Source organism: Vulpes vulpes, chromosome 13 (assembly GCF_048418805.1).
Source record: "Vulpes vulpes isolate BD-2025 chromosome 13, VulVul3, whole genome shotgun sequence".
Lineage (NCBI taxonomy): Eukaryota > Metazoa > Chordata > Mammalia > Carnivora > Canidae > Vulpes > Vulpes vulpes.
This window is the reverse complement of record NC_132792.1, coordinates 14,857,302-14,881,738: the sequence shown is the minus strand read 5'-3', so window position 1 is coordinate 14,881,738 and position 24,437 is coordinate 14,857,302. Positions and strand designations below refer to the sequence as shown.

General features: G+C 42.3%; 1 protein-coding gene and 1 long non-coding RNA gene across 6 annotated transcripts in view; one reads left to right on the top strand and one right to left on the bottom strand.

Annotated features, from left to right (window-relative positions):
* LOC140595133 (uncharacterized) overlaps window positions 1-24,437 on the bottom strand; it is a 170,151-nt gene that overhangs the window by 3,719 nt on the left and 141,995 nt on the right. The window contains exons 2-3 of one of the 3 annotated variants that reach the window (XR_011996516.1): window positions 17,814-17,920; window positions 13,514-13,631 (exon numbers count right to left, since the gene is read on the bottom strand). This is a non-coding gene — a long non-coding RNA (uncharacterized lncRNA). Of the gene's footprint in view, window positions 1-13,513; window positions 13,632-17,184; window positions 17,336-17,813; window positions 17,921-24,437 lie in introns of those variants that run through there. The other 2 variants (XR_011996515.1, XR_011996517.1) reach the window with 2 other exon arrangements.
* The window catches only part of FER1L6 (fer-1 like family member 6), a 156,442-nt gene that overhangs the window by 106,037 nt on the left and 25,968 nt on the right, over window positions 1-24,437 (top strand). For all 3 annotated transcript variants that reach the window (XM_072733968.1, XM_072733969.1, XM_072733970.1), the window contains 10 exons: window positions 475-655; window positions 2,890-3,116; window positions 4,797-4,919; window positions 6,180-6,219; window positions 7,595-7,710; window positions 8,944-9,075; window positions 9,988-10,113; window positions 15,720-15,847; window positions 20,120-20,290; window positions 22,471-22,631. In XM_072733968.1, the coding sequence (XP_072590069.1) occupies window positions 475-655; window positions 2,890-3,116; window positions 4,797-4,919; window positions 6,180-6,219; window positions 7,595-7,710; window positions 8,944-9,075; window positions 9,988-10,113; window positions 15,720-15,847; window positions 20,120-20,290; window positions 22,471-22,631 (1,405 nt within the window). The remainder of the gene's footprint in view (window positions 1-474; window positions 656-2,889; window positions 3,117-4,796; window positions 4,920-6,179; window positions 6,220-7,594; window positions 7,711-8,943; window positions 9,076-9,987; window positions 10,114-15,719; window positions 15,848-20,119; window positions 20,291-22,470; window positions 22,632-24,437) is intronic.

The following is a 24,437-nucleotide window of genomic DNA, read 5'->3' as shown; positions in this document are numbered from 1 at the left end:
CTGGGGTCACCAGAGGATACAAGAGGGAGGGCACTGGCCCCTTACCCTCAGTCCCACTTTTAATGTATCCACTCTCATCTGTTTTCTATCATGGACCTGGGTCATCGTTCACTTGAGTTGAGAGTTCTGGTAAATAATGACAAAATAAGATTGAAGACTATTGCCGTAAAGAGTTGGGCAGTCTGTGTGTGTGTGTGTGTGTGTGTGTGTGTGTTTTTCTTCAAGTTACACCTGGGATGACTTGTTTGTGACCTCCTCATATAATGGGTAATGATTCCCTGGCTAAGAAGGCAAAGCTCCAGACTTCTGGCCAGCTGCAGGGGTGACCTGGAGGGACAGAATGACAAGGCAGGGGCAGAGGGGGGATGGACGCCTGGCTTGCTTTGATCCTGCCCCTGAACAGGTCAGCAGGGCGCCAGCAGCTGGGCTCAGCCCAGGCAGCGCTCCCTACTTCACCCTGGTCTCTTCTCCTAGGAGCTGCCTGAGAATGAGCTTCTACACCCACCTCTGAGCATCTGTGTGGTGGACTGGAGAGCTTTTGGGAGGAGCACCCTGGTGGGCACCTACACCATCAACTGCTTGAAGCAGTTTTTGTGTAAATCCAAGGAGCCACTGGCCCTCAGCTCACAAGTAGATGGAACCCAAGTTGAGCAAGGTAGGAAGCATCTTCTAGATTCTGGAGCTTCAGACTACAAAGCTGTAGTGCCTGCAGGGGCCTGCTAAGGGACCCCACATCAAGACGTGCCCCACAGACAGGTGGAGCTTTCTGAAGAATTTGCTGCTACAGTGCCCTCAGCTTCTTTAGCTGCCAGACTATGACTCTAGGACTGACATCCAGGTCAGCTCCTCTAAGTTGGCTTCCACAAATGTGACTCCAGCTCCTTCTACCTCCACTCGCTGACATTTTTCTTTTTGATGTTAACTTTGATTTGTTCCATTTTGGATCTCAGGTGCCGAGTTAGCTTCTCTGTTCATGCTGTGCAGTCATCACTGGTCTGGTCAAGGCTTCTGGCTTATGCCCCCACCCTTCCATACCTCATTTCCCATTCCCATGCCCGGCCCCCTCCCCACTGTAGACCCCACACTGCCCTTCTTTGTAAAATCTCAATCCATTTCAGGGACATATATAATATGACACACACTGAAATCTTTATCTGGTTTCCAACTTTTTTGCTCAAAGCTATGCTCTTAGATCTAACCCTATTGCTGGGTGTACACTACCTACTGATCTATCCCACTTTGCTTTTCCTTTTCCTTTATATTAGACCCCTAGACTGCCTCCAACTCCTCACTTCCACAAATGATGTTGTTAGGAATATCCTTGCGAGTGCTGCCAGAGGGAGAATCCTGCAAGGGATTTTCTTTGCCATATACTGGCTCACTGGGAATGTGCACATGCAATTCCACTGAGTATTGCTAAAGGGTGCTCTAGAGAGCTTTACTGGTTCATACCAGTCTACACCAGTCTATACCAGTCTATACCTGTTTACATTCCTACCATTACAGCATCTGGAGTACCCTCTTCTTCTTCCTCCATACCACATGATTTTATCCAACTTCCTGAATTTTTGTTTTGTTTTGGTTTTTGCCACTCTGCTGCATATAAAGTAGTATCTCATTTTTGTTTTAGCTTGGTTGTCTCTGATTACTACTGAATTTACACATCTCTTCACATGCTTGTGCCATCTTGATGTCCCTCCTGTGATTTGCCTGCTTGTATCACTTCTCCATGTTTTTATGTGTTTCTTTTTAAATTTTCTTTATCTTTTCTTCTAGGCATGCTGTAGATTGTATCTTCTCCTAGTCTGATAACTGCTAACCTGTCTGTGATCCCCATCTTTGAACAGAAATTCTTAATTTTAATGTAATCGTATCCATTTGAATTTTAAACTTAATGGTTTGTTCTTTCAGAATTTTGTTAGAAAACCCTTTCTCAATTCTTGGCCACAAAAAATGTTGTTTTGTATTTTTTTTCTATAAGTGTTATGTTTTTAACTTTTACATTTAGATCTGCCATTTTTCTGTGTTTGTATGTGATTTAAGATAGGGATCCTACTACATTTTTCTCCATAGAGTACATCATTTTTCCCCTAAAGAGCCTATTTTCCCTATTGTTTTGTGCTGCCAGAGTTTTCATAAATCAAGTAGCTTACATCCCTAGTCTATTTTTGAGCTTTCTATTCTGACCCCCGATCTTCTCATCTCTGTGCTAAGCACAGAAAATGCCTATTGAGTGTATATGAAGCTGAATTTGCTGTTGAAAACAAACTCTGGAGGCCATGCACCCATGGAGGCTCCCAGCTGGGAAATGTTTCGAAGTACTGGATTCTACAGCACAAAATGGAGAGAAGAGGACCCTTGGCAAGAGAGGGCAGTGTTATGATGTTTTTACTGAATCAACAATCCAGTCAAATATCTCACAAAGTCCAGGAACCTATCCCTGCTTCATGAAAAGCATATGTAATATGTACCCAGAGTCTAGCCTGGAGTTGGGAGCTCATAGACCTCTGGAGCCTCCAAAGTTTCTCTGAATTAACTGGGACTGGGAAAAGACAATCCACGCAGTGGACCTGTGCTCTAAACCTTGATATGCATTTTCCTTATGACCAGTTTTTAAAAATGGCTCTCAAGGATCAATAATAAGTACAACCATTTATTGATTCCTGATTATGGACCAGCTGCCTTATATCATGATCTCATTTATCTCCCAATGAGATGGGGTTTTTTTTTTTTTTTGCTGTCATTTTATAAATAAGGAAAATGAGGGTCAGAGATGTTAGGAACTTGCCATATTTGAATCCAGATCTGTCTGATTCCCAGTACTGGGTGTTTGAAATGACCTCCCTGTTTTGCAGCCCTGTTTCCTGACCTGTTGTACTTCCATTTTAGCTCTTTCAGATTCACCAGTAGCCACTGAGCCCTCTGGATCCCTCAGCTCCTCCCAGGAGCCATCAACAGATCATATCTATGTGGATGTGGAGCCACCTCCCACAGTGGTACCTGACTCTGCTCAGATTCAACTAACCAGCATGGTTGATGTCCCTGACTCATCTCCTATGCTTGAGCCTGAACCCAAACCTGCAGGCCAGGAGCCACCAAAAGGTGGTAAAGCTAAGGTCAGAATGTAATCCTCCTTCATATTCACAAGGCTTTGCACTGAAAGCTGTAGATACTAATCCTGCCACCTACTAAGCTGTGTGACCATGAGCAAGCAACTTCATGTTTCTGAAACTCAGTTTCCTCATCTGTAGAATGAGTATACTGATACCCACTTCACAGCATTTCTGAGGAATCAGATAAGCCAATATATATATGAAATTCAAGTGTTAGATAACTGTGGCAGTCATATTTAATTGAACAGAAACTCTTCTTAATTTATTAGCTTGGAAAGACAATTGTTTCTTTATTTAGATCTATCCCACAAATATTTAGAATCCACTTTGCACAAGGACAAGTAAGACACACACACAAAAAAGTATTCTCTGGAGCCTAAAGAGAAATGAGACTTCTCATCCTCAGCTGAGATTCTGGAAGACAAGATGGACAAGTACACAAAGATCCATAAAGCATAAATGTGATGAATCTAAGTCATAAATTCGATTGCAAAATCCTGGTGTATCAACCCATTGAAGAACCAGCCAACTTTTTAAAAGTCCTGAGGGATTGCCTACCCAGCACATGGTAAAGGCTGAAATAAAAAGTGGAGTAATACAGAGTTTTATTTGTTTATTTAAGAGAGAGAGAGAGAGCAGGAGTAATAGGGAGGGACAGAGGGAGAAGCAGACTCCTCACTGAGCAAGGAGCACAAGACATAGGGCTTGATCCCAGGACCCTGAGATCAGGACCTGAGCTAAAGGTAGACTGTTAACCAACTGGGCCACCCAGGTGCCCTCTGAGTTAGACAGATTAATGGATATTTGCTCAGGCTGCTCCTATGTTATGTTATGTTATGTTATGTGTGCTCAGTGTGGCCCTCCATGGCTCAAGGGGTTCTCTGCATCCCGCCAGCAGTGAATTTGCCACTTCATGTTAGAATTACCAGTTTAAGTGTATGTTACCACCATAAAATTGTGAGCCCCATCAGATTACAGATGATTTTTTAAAGATCTCTGTATCTCCTGTTCTTAATAGAGTGCCTGGCACATTGTAGGTACTCCAGAGATGTCTGAGAGCAGACAGATGATGAGTCTGTCATGGGACCACTGTCTTCTCCCAAAATGCCTCCTCTCTGTTGTCCATGTATCACTGCCACTCCTGTCTCTCTATCCCTTATGTTGTTGGTGTCATTGATTTGTACCCATTCAAATCAGAAATGATGCTAAAAGGAAATTGTCTACATTACATCACTTAATCCTGCAACAGTGAAGTAGGCAGATATGATTGCCCCCACTTGAGGAAACTGAGAATTACAAAATTTATATTAATTGTTTGTCAACTAATGCCTTGTCTGCCAAAGCACACTGTATCATGCAGCCTGCCTATCTTCTCTACTGAACTAACCTTCCCAAATGCAGGGATTGTTTCTCATTCCCCTTACATCCCCAGTGTCAGGCACAATATCTCACATCTGTGTGTTTAAATAATAATAAACATTTGCTGAATAAATGAGTGAATGGGTGGATGGATGACTAACATGTCATTTATTGAAATGATACAGAGAGCTGCAGCCACAAAAGCTGCGCATACCCTCATCTGCTTCCAAAGATCTATGTGTTCCCTTCCTCAGGAAACCAGCCAGACACCAGCAGGCAGATCCATGAGGCCTCACTAATAATGCATCTCTCATCCCTTGCCAGGATGCCAGGAAACCTACTCGAAGGTCAACCAAAAAGAAAAAGAGAACCATAGCAGATGAATCTGCTGAAAACGTCATTGACTGGTGGTCCAAATATTATGCCTCCCTCAAGAAAGCACAGAAGGTAGAGTCTTTCCTGGCTATGACAGCCAAGGGATTTGATAAGAAAACACAGCACCTTTCACAATACCACCTCCCATCTCACATTATCCCCTTCTAGATTCTACTATAGGTAAGCCCTTCTCAGGTGCTGTTCTGTTAACTGCAGAAAGATTCAAATCCTGGAAGGACCAGGGATCCAGAATTGCAAAATCCTCACCCTCTGGCTAGAGCTGACACTAGGACATGGCTCTGTTGTAAGTGCTGGAAGGACGTTCAGTTCAGCATGCCATCATAGAGATCTGCCCCCCAGTCAGACACAGAAAGGTCCATCCATGAGAAAAGGTGTCTCTGGATAGATGGGCATAACAATGAGGGCTTCAGGTGTACCTGGAGATATCTAGATTGAAGGGCCCCTGGTCTCCAGCAGGATTCTAAGTTTGTACGGGAAGCTATCAAAGTAAAGGCAGAGGAGTTGGCCTTAGCAAATGGGAGTTATCAACAGGTTGCCAGAGCAGGGCCTCATGCACATGAAACAAAAAAAGGATTGAGTTATAAAACTGGAGACCCACTGGAAATTGGGTCAAGAGATTCAGGCAAAAGCTCAGTGGTTGAAATTAGTAAAACTTCTCATCCTCAAGTAAAACAAGGAAGGGAAAATTAGTTGTATGTTATCATCACATTCAATTGAATAGAAACTCTTCTGATTATTTCATTTGGAAAGAGCATAGCTTCTTCATCTAGGAATAGCCATGAATATTAACATATAGGTAAAGAAACAAACCTAACAGTGATATCTGCCTCCAAACTCCCTCCTGTTGCTGCAGTGGACACTTCCATTCCTAGTGATGGTTCAGCTCTTTCCCCTTGCTCTTCTAACCTCCCAGTCCCTGGGACCAAACCAAAGATCCAATGACCTTTCATGACAGCAGATAGAACTCATGGTGCCAACTAGGTGATGCTCTGGGGAGGTGGGAAAATAGGGGAGAGAGGTAGTGGCCAAGAGGGGGCTGTGCACACAGGGCAGGGAAGTCTGCTGCTTGCTGACACTTTTCTTGGACACATGGGCGCCTCTTCTGTAGGGCCAGGCATTTTGCTGATAGTCCCTGGTCAATCAGCAAGGCTTCACTTGGGGGCTTTCTGGGCACAGTTTGCAGTCTTTTAAAATGGCATCTCCAAGAATGATGAAGCCTGAGATAATGGAATTGGGACTATTGGCTGTCAGGACTCATATATGAGGCATAGTAGGGTCAATGCCTAATCTTATCTCCCTCTTTTCTCGAAGGAAAAAGAAAGCAATTCCAAGGAGAAAAGAAGCAATGCAGGTAAGTTATTTGGGCATGGAAACAGACCATTTGGCAGAGAAAATACTAAAAGGAAGTGGTGGGAGGCACGCTAGGTCTCCGCTCCCTCATTTCCCATGTGAGAAACAATATCACGAACATGACAACATTCTAAAAAGATCACATAGATTATTTAAGCTGGACTGGGACCAGATCCCAGGTCTCCTGAACCCAGTTCAATGCTGGAACTGCCCCTCTGGCTCATGGCCTAATGTAGAAAGAGCAGAGCAAAAGCAGGAGGAAGATGGCATGATGGCCCAGATCCAGGGTTGTGAACTTTAATTTGGGTGACCTGGATTTTAGGTTCCTGACTTGATTTATAAGATTAGGTAGATCTGGCTTGGCAGAAGTTCAAATGGAAGAGGCCAGGGATTTGAAGTGACCACAAACTCAATTCAGGCCAACAGTAGGTCTTGACCTAAAATCAACAGTGACCACTAGTGGCCGGTACTGTTTCAGGTGAGAAGTGGGAAAACCAGAACCAGGCACTCAGTTCCTTGGATCACTCCTAATTGGCAGGCTTAATCCCAAAACCAGCCCCATGACATTAGCAACAGTATCTTCCTTCACTTTGCAGATGGTGAAACAGAGGTACAAAGAGATTGAGTAGTTACCTCAAGTTTACATAGCTGGAAATGAGCAGAACTAGAGGTCTGTCTCAGATGGCATTTTCCTAGAGGCTGCTGGAAAACTCCTAAGCAATCTCTCTAACTACATTTGTGAATTGGTGCAAGACCCTTAACATATCTGAGCCTCAGTTTCCTGAACTAGATGAATCTCAAGTCCCTAAGCATATCCATGAGGAAATGCAACTAAAAGCTTCAGAGTCTGTCCATCTTGGGTCTGTTCTTGGCTAGTTGGATGACAAGGCAACTTCCTTCCTTCCATCTCTGTGCCTAGTCTAATGAATTCTTACATATCCCAGGACAGGCTAGCACATTGCCTGGCCCTGGGGGTCTGCTGTCATTGCATTGCTCTGTGAGCTGCATCTCCTACCATCCTGCAGCACACAGACTATACAGGGCTGTATGTAGCAACCCTGTGGGGAAGTGTTACGATTTCTTTTTGAAAATAAAACTCCTAACTCTGGGAAATGAACTAGGGGTGGTGGAAGGGGAGGAGGGCGGGGGGTGGGGGGGAATGGGTGACGGGCACTGAGGGGGACACTTGACGGGATGAGCACTGGGTGTTTTTCTGTATGTTGGTAAATTGAACACCAATAAAAATTAATTTATTAAAAAAATAAAAATAAAAGTCCTAAAATGTGATGGAGCAGAGGGAAACAAGGAGCTTGACTTTGTTTCTTCTCATCTGAATGACACTGAGGAGTCTAACAGTTTCCACTATCCATCCACAGAGGGGAAACCAGATGAGGTGGTGGTAAATATAGAAGATGGGCCAAAGAAGAAGAAGGACAAGATGCTCAAGAAGAAACCCAAAGAAGATGAAATCCCCAACCTGGCTGTCTTACAGGTGTGTGGACACGGCCATCTTGACCATGGATGGGGTGGAAGTTCTGGAGGCAGATTCTATTAGTGCCTCAGTCAACCCTAGTAATGCCTCTGTCTGAACAAACTTACTTTGTCTTCATTATGATCATCGATGCAGAGAAATGAACCTTAACAAGCATGCAGGCCCAGACAATGAAGCTTGCTAATTTTCTATTTTCCATGTCCTCACACTGAGAAGGGGCAGAGCTTACATTGGTTAGCCTGGATCCAGCAAAGTAATTTGCAGTGGATGAGTTCCCCTTGGCTCACCTCTCAGAACTTGTCCTCAGCATCTCAAAATATGATCAAAATAGCAGGAGTTTTGATTTTTTAAACAAGATATATTTATTTGTTTTTAAGAGAAAGCGTGAGTGCAGGGAGGGGCAGAGGGAAAGAGAATCCTCAGGCAGACTCCCAGCTGAATGTGGAGCCCAACACTGGGTTTCATCCCAGGACCTGAGATCATGACCTGAGCCAAAATCAGGAGCTGGCTACTTAACTGACAAAGCCACCCAGGTGTCCCCAAAATAGTTGGAGTTTGAACTCTCACTGAAGTCAGCTCCATCACACAATCTTAACATTAGTCAGAGGCTATTAGCTAGAGGCATATTTATGGGTATGAAAATTGAGATTATGAAACTTACATATAAGAAATTTAGATAAGTAATTTTGATAGGAAATTTGCATAAGTGATTTAATTATATTACCAAACCTGAAACTCAATTCGATTTTGCATTTCTCAAGTATATATACACATATAACTATGCACTTGGAAAATTCATGTCTATATGCATGATAATAAAAATAAATTATCCATCACTTCATATGTGTTAAGAATTAGATGCTTAATGGACATTTATTGATTTGAATGTTCTCAGAATATTATAGATTGGATCCAACAACCAAATGATATCAATTGCTATAAAAAGTTTCCTCATAGCTATAATCATATATATATATACATATATATTTTTTAATTTTGGTTTAACTATACTTCTTGGAACTTCAAAGTTTATCCAAAAGACTTTATGAATTTCCAAGTGGTAGCTAGTTCTAGAGGTACTGAGTCAATCATATTCCTTATTTTGCTAAAAATAAATGAACCATGCCTCTTAGATTTTTCCGATGGGCATATATCAAGGCTGGTTTTGAGAATCTTGGCATTCTTCTTGGTCCTTCCTTCCTTTGAGCGCTCTCTTCTCTTTTTTCCCTAAAGATATACGATGGTGATCTCGAGAGTGAATTCAACAATTTTGAAGACTGGGTGAAAACCTTTGGGCTCTTCAGAGGCAAGTCTACAGAGGATGACCATGGCCTCGATGGGGACCGAGTCATAGGGAAGTTTAAGGCAAGTTCCACAGTTAACCCTTTTATTTGGCTCTCTGGTCTGTAAATGCCAGATATGACTCAATCCCATTAATGAGATTGTAGTGTAGGATGTATATAAGAAAATTCCCTAGTCTTTACACAAGAGCCTCTCTAGAACCCCACAAGGCATAGCCTTGGTCCTTTGAGATATTAGGTTTGTGGCCAATGAAATGGGTTGGAACTCAGTCTGATGGGATATAAGGAGACAGAGTTGTTACCTAAAAGGATCACTGAATTTTAATTTGCGTCTCCCATCTCTGATCTACGAAATATATGATCTGATCTGTACAGACCTACCAATTGGATGATTAAACTAATCAAACACTAACCCTTCATCCCGGCAGAGTCGTGGTGTCAACATCACAAAGCTGTAGTTGACACTTGACTCTGAACTGTGCGCTGGGCCATTTGGTGCAGGGCAGTGTGTTGGAAATAGCACAAGGACTGAAATTCACCACTCAATGATATTGTAATACTAACTAGCTTCCTGATCCTGTACTTGACCTCCCTGAGACTCACAGGCAGCATCTGAAAATAGGAATACTGCAGTCAGGCTAGAAGGAGATACTGGGGGAAAAAAACCAGCTCAGCTTCCTGTGTATTAAAGGTACTATCCCATCTGATGCTCCTATCTACATCCTCCCCTAACAGCCCTGTGAGGAGGCTGTTACTGTACCAACACAGATTCACGGACACACCGTAAAGAAGCTCAGATGCAAGCAAGTTATGTGAACTGCCTGAGGACACCCAGACACAAGGGTAGTGCCACAAGGGTAGTGCCAAGTCCTGCTGGGTCCCAGGCTATGATCAGTTTCCTAGCACTATGCCCTCCCTGGCTTTTGGTAGAGCATATGACTGTCTTGTTTCACTGGGTTGTACTTTGTGGTTCTAGGGCTCCTTCTGCATCTACAAAAGCCCCCAGGATTCTGGCATTGAGGACAGTGGGCAGCTGAGAATCCAGCAAGGGGTTCCACCCAACTACCCGGTCAAAGTCCTGATTAGGGTGTACATCGTTGCGGTAAGCCATCCTTGTTTTCTCTGAGGAATTGTCTTGGTCTGCTCAGGTTGTTTAATCTGGGTGACATAAACAACAGACTTGTATTTCCTCACTGTTCTGGAGGCTGGAAGTCCATGATCCAGGTGCCAGCAGAGTTGGTTTCTGGTGAGGCCCCTCTTCCTGTCTTGTCAGTGACCACCTTCTTACCATGTACTCACATGGCCTTTTCTCTGTGAGCACACATGCACTTGTACACACACACACACCAAGAGTGTGTGAATGAACAGAAGAGAAAGATAGAGAGAGAGAGACAGGGAGGGGGAAAGCTTGTGTCTCTTCCTCTTATTTTTTTTTAAGATTTTATTTATTTATTCATGAGAGACATAGAGAGTCAGAGACACAGACAGAGGGAGAAGCAGGCTCCATGCAGAAAGCCTGATGTGAGACTTGATCCCAGGACCCCAAGATCATGCCCTGGGCCGAAGGCAGGCGCTAAACCCCTGAGCCACCTGGGGATCCCCTCTTCCTCTTCTTATAAGGACACCAGTCCTTTTGGATTAAGGCATCACCCTTATGACCTCATTTAACCTTAAACTAGCAGCCTAAAAGCCTTGTCTCCAAATACAGTCAATTAGGGTTAAGGGCTTAGACATAGAATTCTGAAAATGCACACTGCAGTCCATAGCAGGAGGTATGAAGTTTGGTTGATAACATGCACATTTGCTGGCTTTTCACTTAAGAAAAATACTTCCCAGGCATATTAGACTGCTCTCGGTAGCTTCATTTGCTGTCTTGTGGTTGCCTGATAGCTGGAAAGAAAACCAAATAGGACTAGAGCAGGAAGCTCACTGGCAAAAGAGCAAAACCAGGGCAGAACAGGGCCGGGATCACTGTGAAATCCTCCCTCGTGGCTCTGCCTCTGCATTGTCACAGTCAGAAATTTCATTTCAAATGTATTTCCAAGAAAAATCTTGCTTTTGTTCTAAGCTTCCTACTTTCTGATGAGAGCACTACACTTTTTTCTCTTTTTTTTTAAGTTTTTGTTTCCTTTTTTTAAATCAATTCATTTGTTTATTTAATTTACATTTTACCTAGTGAGTATACAGTAAACAACTGGTTTCTGGGGTAGAATTCAATGATTCATCACTTACATACAACAGCCAGTGTTTATCACAATAAGTGCCCACCTCAACATCTTTCACCCATCTAGCCTATCCCCCCACCGACCTCTGTCCTTCAGCCCTCTATTCTCTATGGTTAAGAGCCTCTTGTGTTTTATTTCCTTCTCCCCTTCCCCCCCACCCATATGTTCATATATTTTGATTCTTAAATTCCAAAATTATGTAAAATCAGTAGGTATTGTTCTCTGACTATATATTCTTTGACTTATTTAACTTAGCATTATATACTCTACCTCTATCCATGTAGTTGCAAATGGCATTATTTCTTTCTCTTTTTTTAATAAATTAATTTTTTATTGGTGTTCAATTTACCAACATACAGAATAACACCCAGTGCTCATCCCGTCAAGTGCCCCCCTCGGTGCCCGTCACCCATTCACCCCCACCCCCCGCCCTCCTTCCCTTCCACCTCCCCTAGTTCGTTTCCCAAAGTTAGGAGTCTTTATGTTCTGTCTCCCTTTCTGATATTTCCCACACATTTCTTCTCCCTTCCCTTATATTCCCTTTCACTATTATTTATATTCCCCAAATGAATGAGAACATACACTGTTTGTCCTTCTCTGATTGACTTTCTTCACTCTGCATAATACCCTCCAGTTCCATCCACGTTGAAGCAAATGGTGGGTATTTGTCGTTTCTAATGGCTGAGAAAGATGAATGGATAAAGAAGATGTGGTTTATGTATACAATGGAATAAGTTTTTGTTTCAATTCCAGTTAGTTACCATACAGTATAATGTTGTTTCAGGTGCACAACATGGTGATTCAACACTTCCATACATCACCAGGTGCTCATCACAACAGGTGCATCCTTTTTTAAAAAATATTTTATTTATTCATGAAAGACACACAGAGAGAGGAAGAGACATAAGCAGAGGGAGAATCAGGCTCCCTGTGGGGAGCCTGATGTGGGACTCAAGGCCAGGACCCCAGGATCATGACCTGAACCAAAGGCAGATGCTCAACCACTGAGCCACTCAGGTGCCCCACAACAAGTGCATCCTTAATCCCAATCACCTATTTCCCCCATCCCTCCACCCACCTGCACTCTGGTAACTATCTGCTTTTTCTCTATAGTTAAGAGTCTGATACTTGGTTGAGAGCACTACACTTTAATTATGAAACTTTTTGGCCTGATTGCTTGGAAGCTTGTGGCCAAATTTGATGTTCAGTCAAAGCAAATCCCTGCCAAACCTTTATGGTTCATGTATTTGTTCTCAGGATACTGCCCTTGGAGTTGATTTTCATATCCTATTTGATTGCAGTAATCTTATTTTATACAAAATTCCTTGTTTAAATTGCCTATATCATTTTTTAGAAACATAAATGAAGCATAAAGCAAAGATGAATTATTCTTTAATACTCAGGGAAAATTAAAATGTTCCCATTCCATGATGCAATTCCCATGTGTCCTGAGCAGCAGCATTGCCCCTACCACCATGGTCCTGGCATGTTATAATCACCAGGGATGTGATGATGAAAAAAAGCAGTTTCTGCCCTCAAGAAAGTGGCCATCTAGTTGGAAAGATTACAAGTGCTTATAAAGAATCACTGGCAGTTCCGGGTAACCTATATTAAACACCCACTCAGGGCACTTGGGTGGTACAGTCCGTTAAGCATCCCACTGTTAGTTTTTGGCTCAGGTCATGATCTCAGGATTATGATCTCAGGGTTATGGGATCGAGGCCTGCATCGGGCTCCACACTCTGCATGGAGTCTGCTTAAGATTCTCTCTCCTTCTCCTTCTGTCCCTCTCCATTGTGTGCTCTCTTCATTTTCTCTCTCTCAACTAAAGAAATAAACCTTTAAAAAACCCTACCCAACCACAGGATAGTTTAGACTACCTTTTTCAAAATTTTGTCCAAGAGGTCACTCATGTCATGGGAGAGACCATTAATAGGCATTCCTCAGGAAGTGGACCATGTGTTCAAATACGTTTGAGAAATAGTGCATATAATATTTTTTCCCTTTACTATCCTCTGGGATTCACAAAGCTCTTTAGCACATTCATGGTGTGAGAAGTCCAGAAGCAAAGAAACCTATTTAACTGTGGAATCTTTAACAGCACTTTCTAAACTTCTTGCCCATACCTTTCTCCCCCCATCTACAGAAAACCTTGCAGAACTATGGCTCTTTGGGACATAGTTTAAAGGAACCCAGAAATAGAGGGTATGAACAGCAGGAAGGAGGTTGGAGACAATTACTATTTATTTGTTCATTCAGCAAATATCTACAACATACCTTTGATGTGTCTGGGATCCTTTCCACAAAGGCCAGGAATACAAATTGTGCTCCTGCTCAGGAAGTGGGGGAGGTGGGAGGACTGCTCCAACAAACGAAGATTCAGTGGGTGGCAGCCCTGGTTGTGGAGAGGATAGGCTCCCTATGATTAGGGACAGGTGGCACCTTGCATCAACATTTCCAGTAATAGTGATTGTGTGGTTTGCTCTCTCATGCTAAGATGTAACCAATTGACTAAATAATGAGTTATTTTTAAAAATCTTTTAATTTAATAGAACATCCAAAAATGTAAAAAAAAAAAAATACTACTACTTAAAAGTTGTTCCAAGAAAGAAATAAAATCTCCCTGCCTCTACAATTCTATCCCCAGAAATGACTCATTTTTCTTAAGAATGTATACATACATCCATATCTATAGTTGACTATTGAACCATGATGTGGGGGTGAGCGGTGTCAACTCCCCCTCAGTTGAAAGTCCATGTCTAACGTTTGACTCCCCCCAAACTTAACTATTACTAGCTTACTGTTGATTTGAAGCCTTACTGATACCATACCCAGTTGATTAACACATATTTGCTGTATTATATGTATTATACACTGTGTTCTTAGTAAAATAAGCTAGAGAACAGAAAATGTTACTAAGAAAATCCTAAGGAAAATACATTTATAGTACTGTATTGTATTTATTGGAAAAAAAAACATATAGAAGGGGACCTGCACAGTTGAAACCCGTGTTTTCAAGAGTCAACTGTATTTACACTTGTCTACAACTACATCTAAGTAGTTATTTAATGAATCCTGCTTCATGCATTATATATTGATCTCTTTTTTTCTTACTTAGTATAACTTGGACATTTTCCAGGTCAATCCATATGGGTGTTCCCTTCTTTGTAGTAGACACCTAGTGTTTTATTGAATTAATATAGTACCCATTTATTCATTTGTTCAACAAATATCAAGAAGACCCTGTTCTAGGTCTGGAGATAATGTAATGAATAAGATAGACAGCACTCTTGCTCTGATGGGGATCCCATACTAGCCAGGGGTGATGTGGAGATCAAGAAAGGACAAAAATAAGCAGAGGAACAGTTCAATGAGATGAATGTCAGAGATAACTGCTATGTCAGGGATTAAAATCGAGGGATGAAGGATGCCTGGGGGGCTCAGTGGTTGAGCATCTGCCTTTGGCTCAGGTCATGATCCTGGGGTCCTGGGATTGAGTCCCACATCAGGCTCCTCAAAGGGAGCCTGCTTCTCCCTCTGCCTATGTCTCTGCCTCTCTCTGTGTCTCTCATGAATAAATGCATAAAATGTTTTTAAAAACTGAGTGATGAAAAAAAAAACTGAGTGATGAAAAAAAATAAAATAAAATAAAAACTGAGTGATGAGATGAGAACAAATGGGGAAAGGATCTTTTGGATTCAGTTTCTAAGTAATTGACAGGTTATTTACAAATTTGCTATTAAACAATGATCTGATGAGCATCCTTAAAAACAGAGCCTTGTGTGCTTATGAATTCCATTTGGAGGACAGAATATTAAAAATAGCATAGTTTCTTACCCAGCTGTCATTTCTGCAGTTTCTCTGTCTTATCATTCCTCACCAGCCCCCTACCTGGGACATCACCTAGAAAGCCTGTCTTTGGGGTGGGTTAAGCCAGGTTCTCTGGAAGCAGACCTCACGCGGAGATGCAGACCATTACTCAGGTGGCCAGTGCTAAATGCCAGCCTGATGGAGTCATGGATTCAGAGCCCATCAGGTGTGGGATAGGCTTTCAGCCCCCGCCCCGCCCCCCGTGATTTTACAGATAGATCTCAGAGAGGAGACATAGCATGCCCCAGATCACATAAGACATAGGACTAGAATCCAAAGTCATGCCTTCGGGCTCATGTCCAGCTCAGTGCTCACTACTCTGTGCCAAGTGCTGCTTTCCCCTGAGGACATGACTTCAGAGAAAGTTCAACCTAAGATGATAACTTTTCTTTCAGCATCAAAATGGACAGGCTGAAGGGGTGGTTCTTAACCTTGGCTGCACCATGGAATCATCTAGGGAGCTTCTAAAAGTCCCAAAGCTAGGGGCCAATTTAAATTAGAATCTGGGGATGGAATTCAGGCATCCATATATATTTTTATATCCCAGGTGATCTGAGTGTGCAGCCAATGTTGGGAACCACTGGACCAAAAGGATTTTCTTTCTCCTCTCCAGGCATTTAATCTCAGCCCTGCTGATCCGGATGGCAAAGCGGATCCCTACATTGTGGTCAAGCTTGGACAAACGGAAATCAAAGACCGGGACAAATACATCCCCAAACAACTGAACCCAGTATTTGGAAGGTCAGTGGCCATGTGGGTCATGAGATGCTGTCCTGTGTGCGTTTGCTCCTGCTGTGTTTCCATGGAGGGGCTGGTGTATGTTCGTGCGTGTCTGAGTAAGTGTGGCAGAAAGTTAAGAGCTGGACTCTGCCTGTGGTAATAGCCAATCAAACTAACCTTCGTGGAGAGCACCTGGGTGGCTCAGCTGGCCACATGCCTACCTTCACCTTGGGTCATGATCTCAGAACCCTGGGATCAAGCCCTGTGTCAGGCTTCCTGCTCAGCAGGGAGACTGCTTCTGGCTTTGCCACTCCCCCCACTCGCTCACTCTCTCTCAAATAAATAAATAACATCTTAAAAATCCAAAAACTAAGCAAAATTAACCTTCATGGAGAAGCGCTAAGTTCTTTCCTTGGTCCCTTCAGGAATTTGGTGGTACATGGTGATTTTCATGCCCATAGTTTTCCAAGAATGATTTTCTTAGGTCTTAAATTTAAAATAGTCATCTTCAGCCTCCTGCCTTTGAACAGAGAGATTTCCTTCTTATAAACAAGGCAAGTGCCACCCAGAGAGGTTGAGAAACTTATTTAAGTTCACATAGCTCATGATTGGGGGAGAAGGGGCCATACCTTTGGTCTTTTGTCTCCCATCAAAGGGGTTTTTGCATCAGATCATTTTGCAGCTCGTTTGAGGTGACCCCTGAAGTAAACAAATTGAATTGTGTCCTCTGCTTGTGTTTTGCAGAGTGTTTCAACGCACATTGCATTTGTGCATGTTTAGGTGCATGAGGTGTTCTCCAGCTCACAGCAACCTTGTGGGCCCCCCTGGTCCTCTAACACATTTGTGTTCCCTGCTTGGGGTTGTGTACGTGGTAGCTGTTGACTTTGGAGTCTGTTAAACATGGGTTACATTTTGCTGCAAGTAAGCTGTGTAGCTTTATGAAGGTGCCTTAATGGCTCTGATCCCAGTTTTTCTACCAAACAATAATAACTCTTGACTCTCAGTGGCCTTTAAAAGAGTAAACACAAGCACTTGGCACATGGTCTATGCAAGCATGTAGTTGACACTCAGAACACATTCACTTCCTCCCTCTCTCCCATGATAACCATTTTAGCAATGGAGATGTCCTAAGTGTATTTAATTTCTTTTTTTCTGGAGTAACAAGAAGCATATGAGAGGAACTCTCCATCAGCCTCATTTAAATTCATTTACACTTTCGTGATCACTGTGGACCCTCTGACATTTGATCAGAATGAACCTCTTAACACTTTATAGCTCCGAGGGAAATGAAGAAATAAGTGATCTTGCCTGTTCAGATTAATGAGAATGATTAAAACAATGGTGCCAGGGAGACTTACCCTTGCTTCCCTGATCCAGAGATGACCTTTATTATTGCTTGCCATTTATATAACCGGCACTTCATTTTGCCAAGTGCTTTGTAGTCACTTTTTATTAGGTACTTCCACCGCAGTGCCATGAGTTAGACTGGTTTTATTACCTCCTGTATGGCTATGGTAAACAAAAGAGGAGGATGATGGAATATTCCCTCCAGCTTCTAGCATCGTAGAGCTTCTGCTAGAAGCTAGCAGTATGTAGATGCTTTCTTCAGTGTGTTTTTAATTGCTACTCAGGGACAGAATTTGCTGGCTCAATCCTTCATGTTCTAGTAGGCAAAGTAGAGGGCTCCAGTCCCCAAGCAGGGGTCTGGGGAATCCCTCTCTGAGACATCATTGTATGAGGATGTCCCTGATGTCCTGGAGCCTTGCCTGCTATTACTCCTCCTTGCTTCTGACATAAATTGATACATTTCTTTGTTAATTGGCTGTCTCTCATCTCCCCACAAGAAGCTAAGCTCCCTTTGAGCAGGGACTTGGTCTAGTATGTCCAATGCTGCATCCTCAGAACCTACAACAAGGCCTGGCACAGAGCAGAAAGATGCTCAGCAAGTATTTGTAGAGTGAATGAATGAAAAGATGGATAAACAAACCTGTCAATTTCCAGGCAGATTTAATGGGCCCTGGTCACTCTGCATCATCTTGAGGTGGTATATGTCCACAGACTTTGGCATTTCCTCATTTTCTTAATTCACAGCACCTGGCACACAGAAAATGTATAATAAATGTCATATGGCACACAGAAAATGTATATAATAAATGTCATATAAACAAATGAATACATAAAAGAATGAATGAATGAACAAAGAAACAATGGGACATCTTGGCTCTGAATCTTAGAGGTACTGAGTGTTTCAACAAGGCTCAATTTTAACCATTTCATGATGCTTTCTTTCTCTTTTTTAAAGTAATCTCTACATTCAACATGGGGCTCAAACTCACAATCCTAAGATCAAGAGTCATATGCTCTGCTGACCTAGCTCATCAAACACCCCAATGCTTTCTTTTTCTCAACCATCATTGTATTTAGAGGTAGTATCCCACTGACTCCCAAGTTGGTATAAGCCTACTGTCTCCCTAAGTGACTGGAAATCCAACAATGGTGAATTGTTCCTGGTAGTTCTTTTATGATGGCTCCAGTGAAAATTCAGGAGAGGTTCATCTGTGAACACTCCTCTTGGGAAGATGGGCCAAAGCAACTGAGTCTTCTGTCACAGTTGCCAGAGTAGTTAAGCACTTAATAAATCCTTCTTCGGTGACAGCAGCCTTGTGATGGCCAACCTCAGAGATAGTGGATGGAGCCTTCCTTGTGAAACACCTCCAGAATATTAAGCCCGGTTTGGAATCTACATCTTGGAGCTCCAGGCAATACTATGCCATCTGATGGAAGACATACAGATTTCTTCCCCACACGGCCATATCTCCAGCCTGTTAGAGGTGTTTCAGTCCATTCGTTACAGGCAGTGGAGCTGTGGTGCCTCTCTGCCTCTCCCTTGGGGAGGTTTAATTGACTGGGGGTGCTGTGCTGGGATGTCTGAGGCTGCCACACTGGATAGTGAAAGCCAGGGCTAAGTGAATCTGACCACAAGGGCAGCAAACCAGACAGGCCTGTGGACACAGAGGGAAATAATGAGCATTCCATCTCCCTTTCTTCCCACCCCCTCTTGGTCCCTCGATCACCAACTGGGTCACTGCACCTGTCCCAGGGCAGCCAGAGTTGGGAACAGCTGGAGAACCCTCATGTGTTTTTTATTTTGTTTTCAAGACACTTCCCTAAATTCACTCCAAATTTACTTCTTTTTTCTTTTCCACCAACTTTTAATTTAAATTCTGGCAAGTTAACATACAGTGCAATATTAGCTTCAGGTATAGAATTCAGTGATTCGTCCCTTATATACAACACTCAGTACTCATCAGTGCAAGTACCCTCCTTAATTATCTTTTGTAATGCTCATCAGCATGGATAATGCATCATTCCAGGAAATCCCACGGCACTGCTTTTCCTTTGAACACATCTCATTGGTGTGGTATCATGGAAAGAGCTCAGAACTAGCAGTCAAGGAACTGGTCCTTACCCTACTGTGACCTGACTTATGGTCTAGGAAAGTCACTTCCATTCTCTGGATTTCAATTTCCTTATCTGTAAAATGAAGGGATTGAATATGGTGATTCCTGAGATCCCTTCCTGTTCCAGAAGACATTTATTGCTTACTCTCTGCAGTTGAAGCCAGGCCTCTCAGCAATGCAGAGATGGAGGAAGGTCCTGTGTCTCAGAATTTTGCAGAGATGGCATTGTAGTCCTGCGACTCTGTTTTCAGAATTTTCCATCTTCAAAAGCCTTTTCATTTAAAACAAACTCAGCTGGAATTGCTTCATGAAGCAGCAATGGAGGGGAAAAGAAATGGCAATTCATTGGGTACCAGTTGAATACCTGCAAACTAAATGTGCACTTTGTATAAACAGTATCACATTTAACTACCATGGTATATTATAAAGAAGATACATTGATCCTCATTTACACATAGCGAGGCCAAGAGGGATGAAATAATTTTCCCAGCATTTTACACCTGGAAGGTTGCAGATTCAAATCTAAAAATGGAAATCAGTTCTGTTTGAGACCAAACCCCCAGGTTTTTCATGCCCATCCTGCTGTCACCCAAAACAAAGACCGTAGGACATGACCCATGGAAAGGAAGATTATTGGCTGCTGGAAATTCATGGTGGAATTGGAAACTGATTAAGTCTCAATGAAACACTAAACCAAATAAATACCTACTGAGTATTTGCTGAGTGTTTAGTGAGTTCCTATGAACCACAGGCTAGCTAGGAGCAAAGTGGGGAGACGTCCCCTATATAGCCAGATATTGTTGGACTCCTAATGCCTTTCCTCGGACCACAGGTCGTTTGAGATCCAGGCCACATTCCCAAAGGACTCCCTGCTCTCCATCCTGATCTACGACCATGACATGATCGGGACAGATGACCTAATTGGGGAGACCAAGATTGACCTGGAGAACCGTTTCTACAGCAGACACCGAGCCATTTGTGGCTTGCAGAGCCAGTATGAGATGTAAGTTCTTCCTGCAAGGGGCAGGGGAGGGAGACACAGCTGGGTCCGGCCAAAGCTCAGCTTGAATGTCTCAGAGGGGTTCCACCTCAGCAGAGCTGGTTGGGGAAACCATGCGCTGCCCTTGAGGGTGGTTGGGGCTGGGGAGGCAGCACTGATTTAGAATCCAGGGGAGGTTCTTCAAGAGTCAAGAGCTGAATCAACATGTTCACTCAATCAGCTGGGCCTGGTGGGCAGAGTTGCAGGTGAAGAATGATGTTAGAGGAAGAATAATAGAACACAAATGCCAATATCCCAGTTAAGTATAACGAACATTTATGAGTGCTTATGATATACCAGACACTGTATCTCATTCAGTTCTCTCAAAACCCATTGAGGTGTTATCCCTACCTTACCATGAGGCAGGAATGGACCAGCTCTTTACAATGATTTTAGACTCTACTTCATTAAAAATTTTTTTCCAAAAAATTTTATTCACATATTTGAGAGAGAGAGAGATTGAAAGAGAGAGCATGCACATGAGCAGAAGGAAAGGCAGAGGGAAAGGGAGAAGCAGACTCGCCACTGAGCAGGGAGTCCAATGAAGGACTCTCAGATCAGGACCTGAGCCAGACACTTAACCGACTGAGCCATCCAGGTGCCCCTCTGCTTTATTTTATTATGTTTTATTTTTTTAAGATTTATTTATTTATTTATTCATGAGAGACAGAGAGAGAAAGAGAGAGGCAGAGATATAGGCAGAGGGAGAAGCAGGCTCCATGCAGGTAGCCTGACGTGGGACTCAATCCCAGGTCTCCAGGATCACGCCCTGGGCTGAAGGCGGCGCTAAACCACTGGGCCACCCGGGCGGCCCTGCTTTATTTTAAAATACAGACTATGAGCTTAATTTTTTAAGTGTGTTTTATCTTAAGAAAAATCTTAAGAATTTCAGCCAGAAAAATATAAGAACATTCATTAGATTTCCATGGTGTAATTTTAGAAATGTTTTTCTTGAATGTAAAAGAATGTAAAATAATATATATTCATTGCAGAAAATTGAGAAAATACTGAAAGTACAAAATTATGCTCAAATTATTCCACCCAGACATAACTTATGTAAAAAATTAACTATTTCCTTTTAGTATCTTTCCTATGTTGTTTTTCCCTGAAGTTGGCCTCACACTATCCATGTCATTTTATAAGCTGCTAGTGGCACCTACTCTTATATCTTAAGCATTCTGTAGGGTCTTTCACTATTTTTAAAAATCATTATTTTTTTAATATTTAATTTATTTATTCATGAGAGACACAGAGAGAGAGAGGTAGAAACACAGGCAGAGGGAGAAGCAGGTTCCATACAGGGAGCCTGACATGGGACTCGATCCCGGGTCTCCAGGATCACGTCCTGGGCTGGAGGCAGGCACCAAACTGCTGAGCCACCCAGGGACCCCCGAAATCATTATTTTGATAGCCTAGAAATCCAGTTCAGTTTTGGGCCCTTGTAAACCCTGAGGTATTTACAATCCCAAGTACCTGAAAAGGTGCCATTCAAAGAATGATTAGTTGTTCTCCCTCTGAAATCAGGAAAGGAAGCCACAGGCCAAGATGGTGCCTCTTCTGTTCCTGACAGTGGAACCACCAAGGAGCAGAAGAGATGGCTCTTCTGTAAGGGACAGAACAAAAGTACACAAGAACCTCATGCAAAGAAATCCAGACAGAATGCAGATGGCTGACTGCCAAAGCCTAGGTTGGGAGGGGAAGCAAGGAGCAACCACTTAATGAGGACAGGGTTTTCTTTTCGGGTGATGAAAAGTTTGGGGAACTAGGTAGAGGTAGTGGTGGTACAAGATTATGAATGTACTACATGCCACTGAATTGGTCCATTTTATATTTATGTGAATGCCACTTCAGTTTTTTTTAAGGTACATGTCTTAAAAAACACAACCAAACAAAAACTATCTGCAAAGGATTTTTATGTCAAGCTGCTCAGAAGTCCTGCCTTTCATACAAGTATGCAGATGCAGAGATATGAACTAGAAAAGAGAGAAAACAAAACAACTAATATTACCCCAAGTGCATAGAATGGCAAGAAATCTGAAGGAAACCACAGATCATACTTAGGTGGTCTTTTTACTAGATACGTTGAGTATGTCCTCCCAGAAGAAGGCAGGCCTCGCCCTACCCATCCTTCCCCTTCTTTTCAGAGAAGGATACAACGCCTGGAGAGACACATCCAAACCCACTGAAATCCTCACAAAGCTCTGCAAAGACAACAAACTAGATGGACCCTACTTTTGTCCTGGGAAGATACAGATAGGAAATCAGGTCTTTTCTGGAAAAACAGTCTTCATGGAGGAGGACACTGGTAATTCCCACAATGTATCCTGCTGACATGCCCTTCTTTCGAAATGCCTGTTTCTGGTGGTATTTGTGGCTGGGGATAGTGGCCATCTATTGTAAACTAATCACGCTCATGGGTAGGGACTTCGGAAAAGTAAGGAGGATAAAGAAAATCACTCAGAATCCCCAAATTCGGAGATAAGCATGCTGCATGCTGGTGTATTTCCACAGTCTGTGTGTGTGTGTGTGTCTGATATTTTCATAGACTTGGAAGTGTACCATATATAGTTTTGTATCCTGCTTTTTCTATTTCTAATGGATTGTGATGCTTTTCCTTTGTTCTTTGAGACTGTCATTGATAATACTCCTTTTTATGGTTGTGTCATTTAGTTGCATTCTGTCCATTGTTTTTTGTAGTGACACGATGCCACCTTGAACTTCCTTATACATATTTTTGCATATTTCTGATATTTCTATAGCATGTATCACACAAATGGGATTGTCGTGTTCAAAGGTAGGCAGAACCTTAAAATGAATATTATATAAAAATAAATCATTGGACACATACCAAATTACCCCAAGAAATAGTATGCCAACAACTCTCTTATTTCAGCACCAGGAAGCAGATTTTCCATATAAGCATCAGGAGGATATACCAGGAAGATCCCAGAGAGGCTTTCATAAATTTAGGATGAGAAAAAAACCACCTTTACTTTACTTAATGATACAAAACAATTCTCGTAATAACATTCCCGTCCATTTGATGCAAATCAATAAGTGCAGACCTATAAGTATGCATAGGTTCAGAATTTCTGATGCAAAGCACCAAATTAAGGACATATCACTGGGTGTTTTCACAGTGTTATGGTGATCCCACCACTTTGATGCCTAAATTTCTTTCACCTTGTTATTTTTACCCTAAGAACCTCTTGAAGGTTTTTGCATGTAGAGTAATTGACATTTAGATAAGATATTAATGACCTATTAATGAATTTCTCTTGAGAAAAATATTTTTTCACAATATACTCTCTTAGGCCAATTTAATTCCTTGGTCAGTATTCTACATTTCATGATGAAACCATATATATGTGTATATATATATATATATATTTTTTTTTTCCCCAACAAAAATCTGAAATGATGTTCCTTTTAGTTGGTCAAGAACCAATGAAACTTTATGTCCACAGATTATGTTTACAGATTTTAGTTCACAGATCATGTGTTTATACCCATCAACTTTTACTGATTGTAATTATTGCTATTGGGAGATTGTGTGTGTGTGTGTGTGTGTGTGTGTGTGTCCTTTTAAAAAAACTGAATTCAACTTCCCTGTGTCAAATTTGGCCATTCTAAACTTTATCAAAAAGATTTGATTTTTTCCCAACATCTTTTGTGTTATTTTTGCAAGTACTTTTTCTATCAGTAGTTTTTATTATGTATCACCTTCTTTGGTAAGATAACCAATTCGAGAATCTTCCCTATGAGTAGGTGTGTTGGTGGGAAGACCTCCACGAACAGATACTGTGCGACCTTCACTACCTTATTCAGGACCACCCTGGTCCACAATGCCCTCTCCTACTATGGTGTTAGCAGTCTTATATCTCCAGGAAATATATCCTTTCTAGTACCTCAAAGCCAAGCTTGCGGTTCTTAGGCTCTTTAGGAATCAGATTCAAGGGGCAGATGGAGCCCCTAACTCAGACCTTGACTGCTCTCTGGTCTTCTTGTCGACCCGTCTCACTTTCAGCTCTCTAAACCTCCTGTCTCCTTCTCATCCCCTCCCCCCATCTCTTTCCATTTTCTTTTTGTCCTTTTTGTCTTTTTTCAGTTT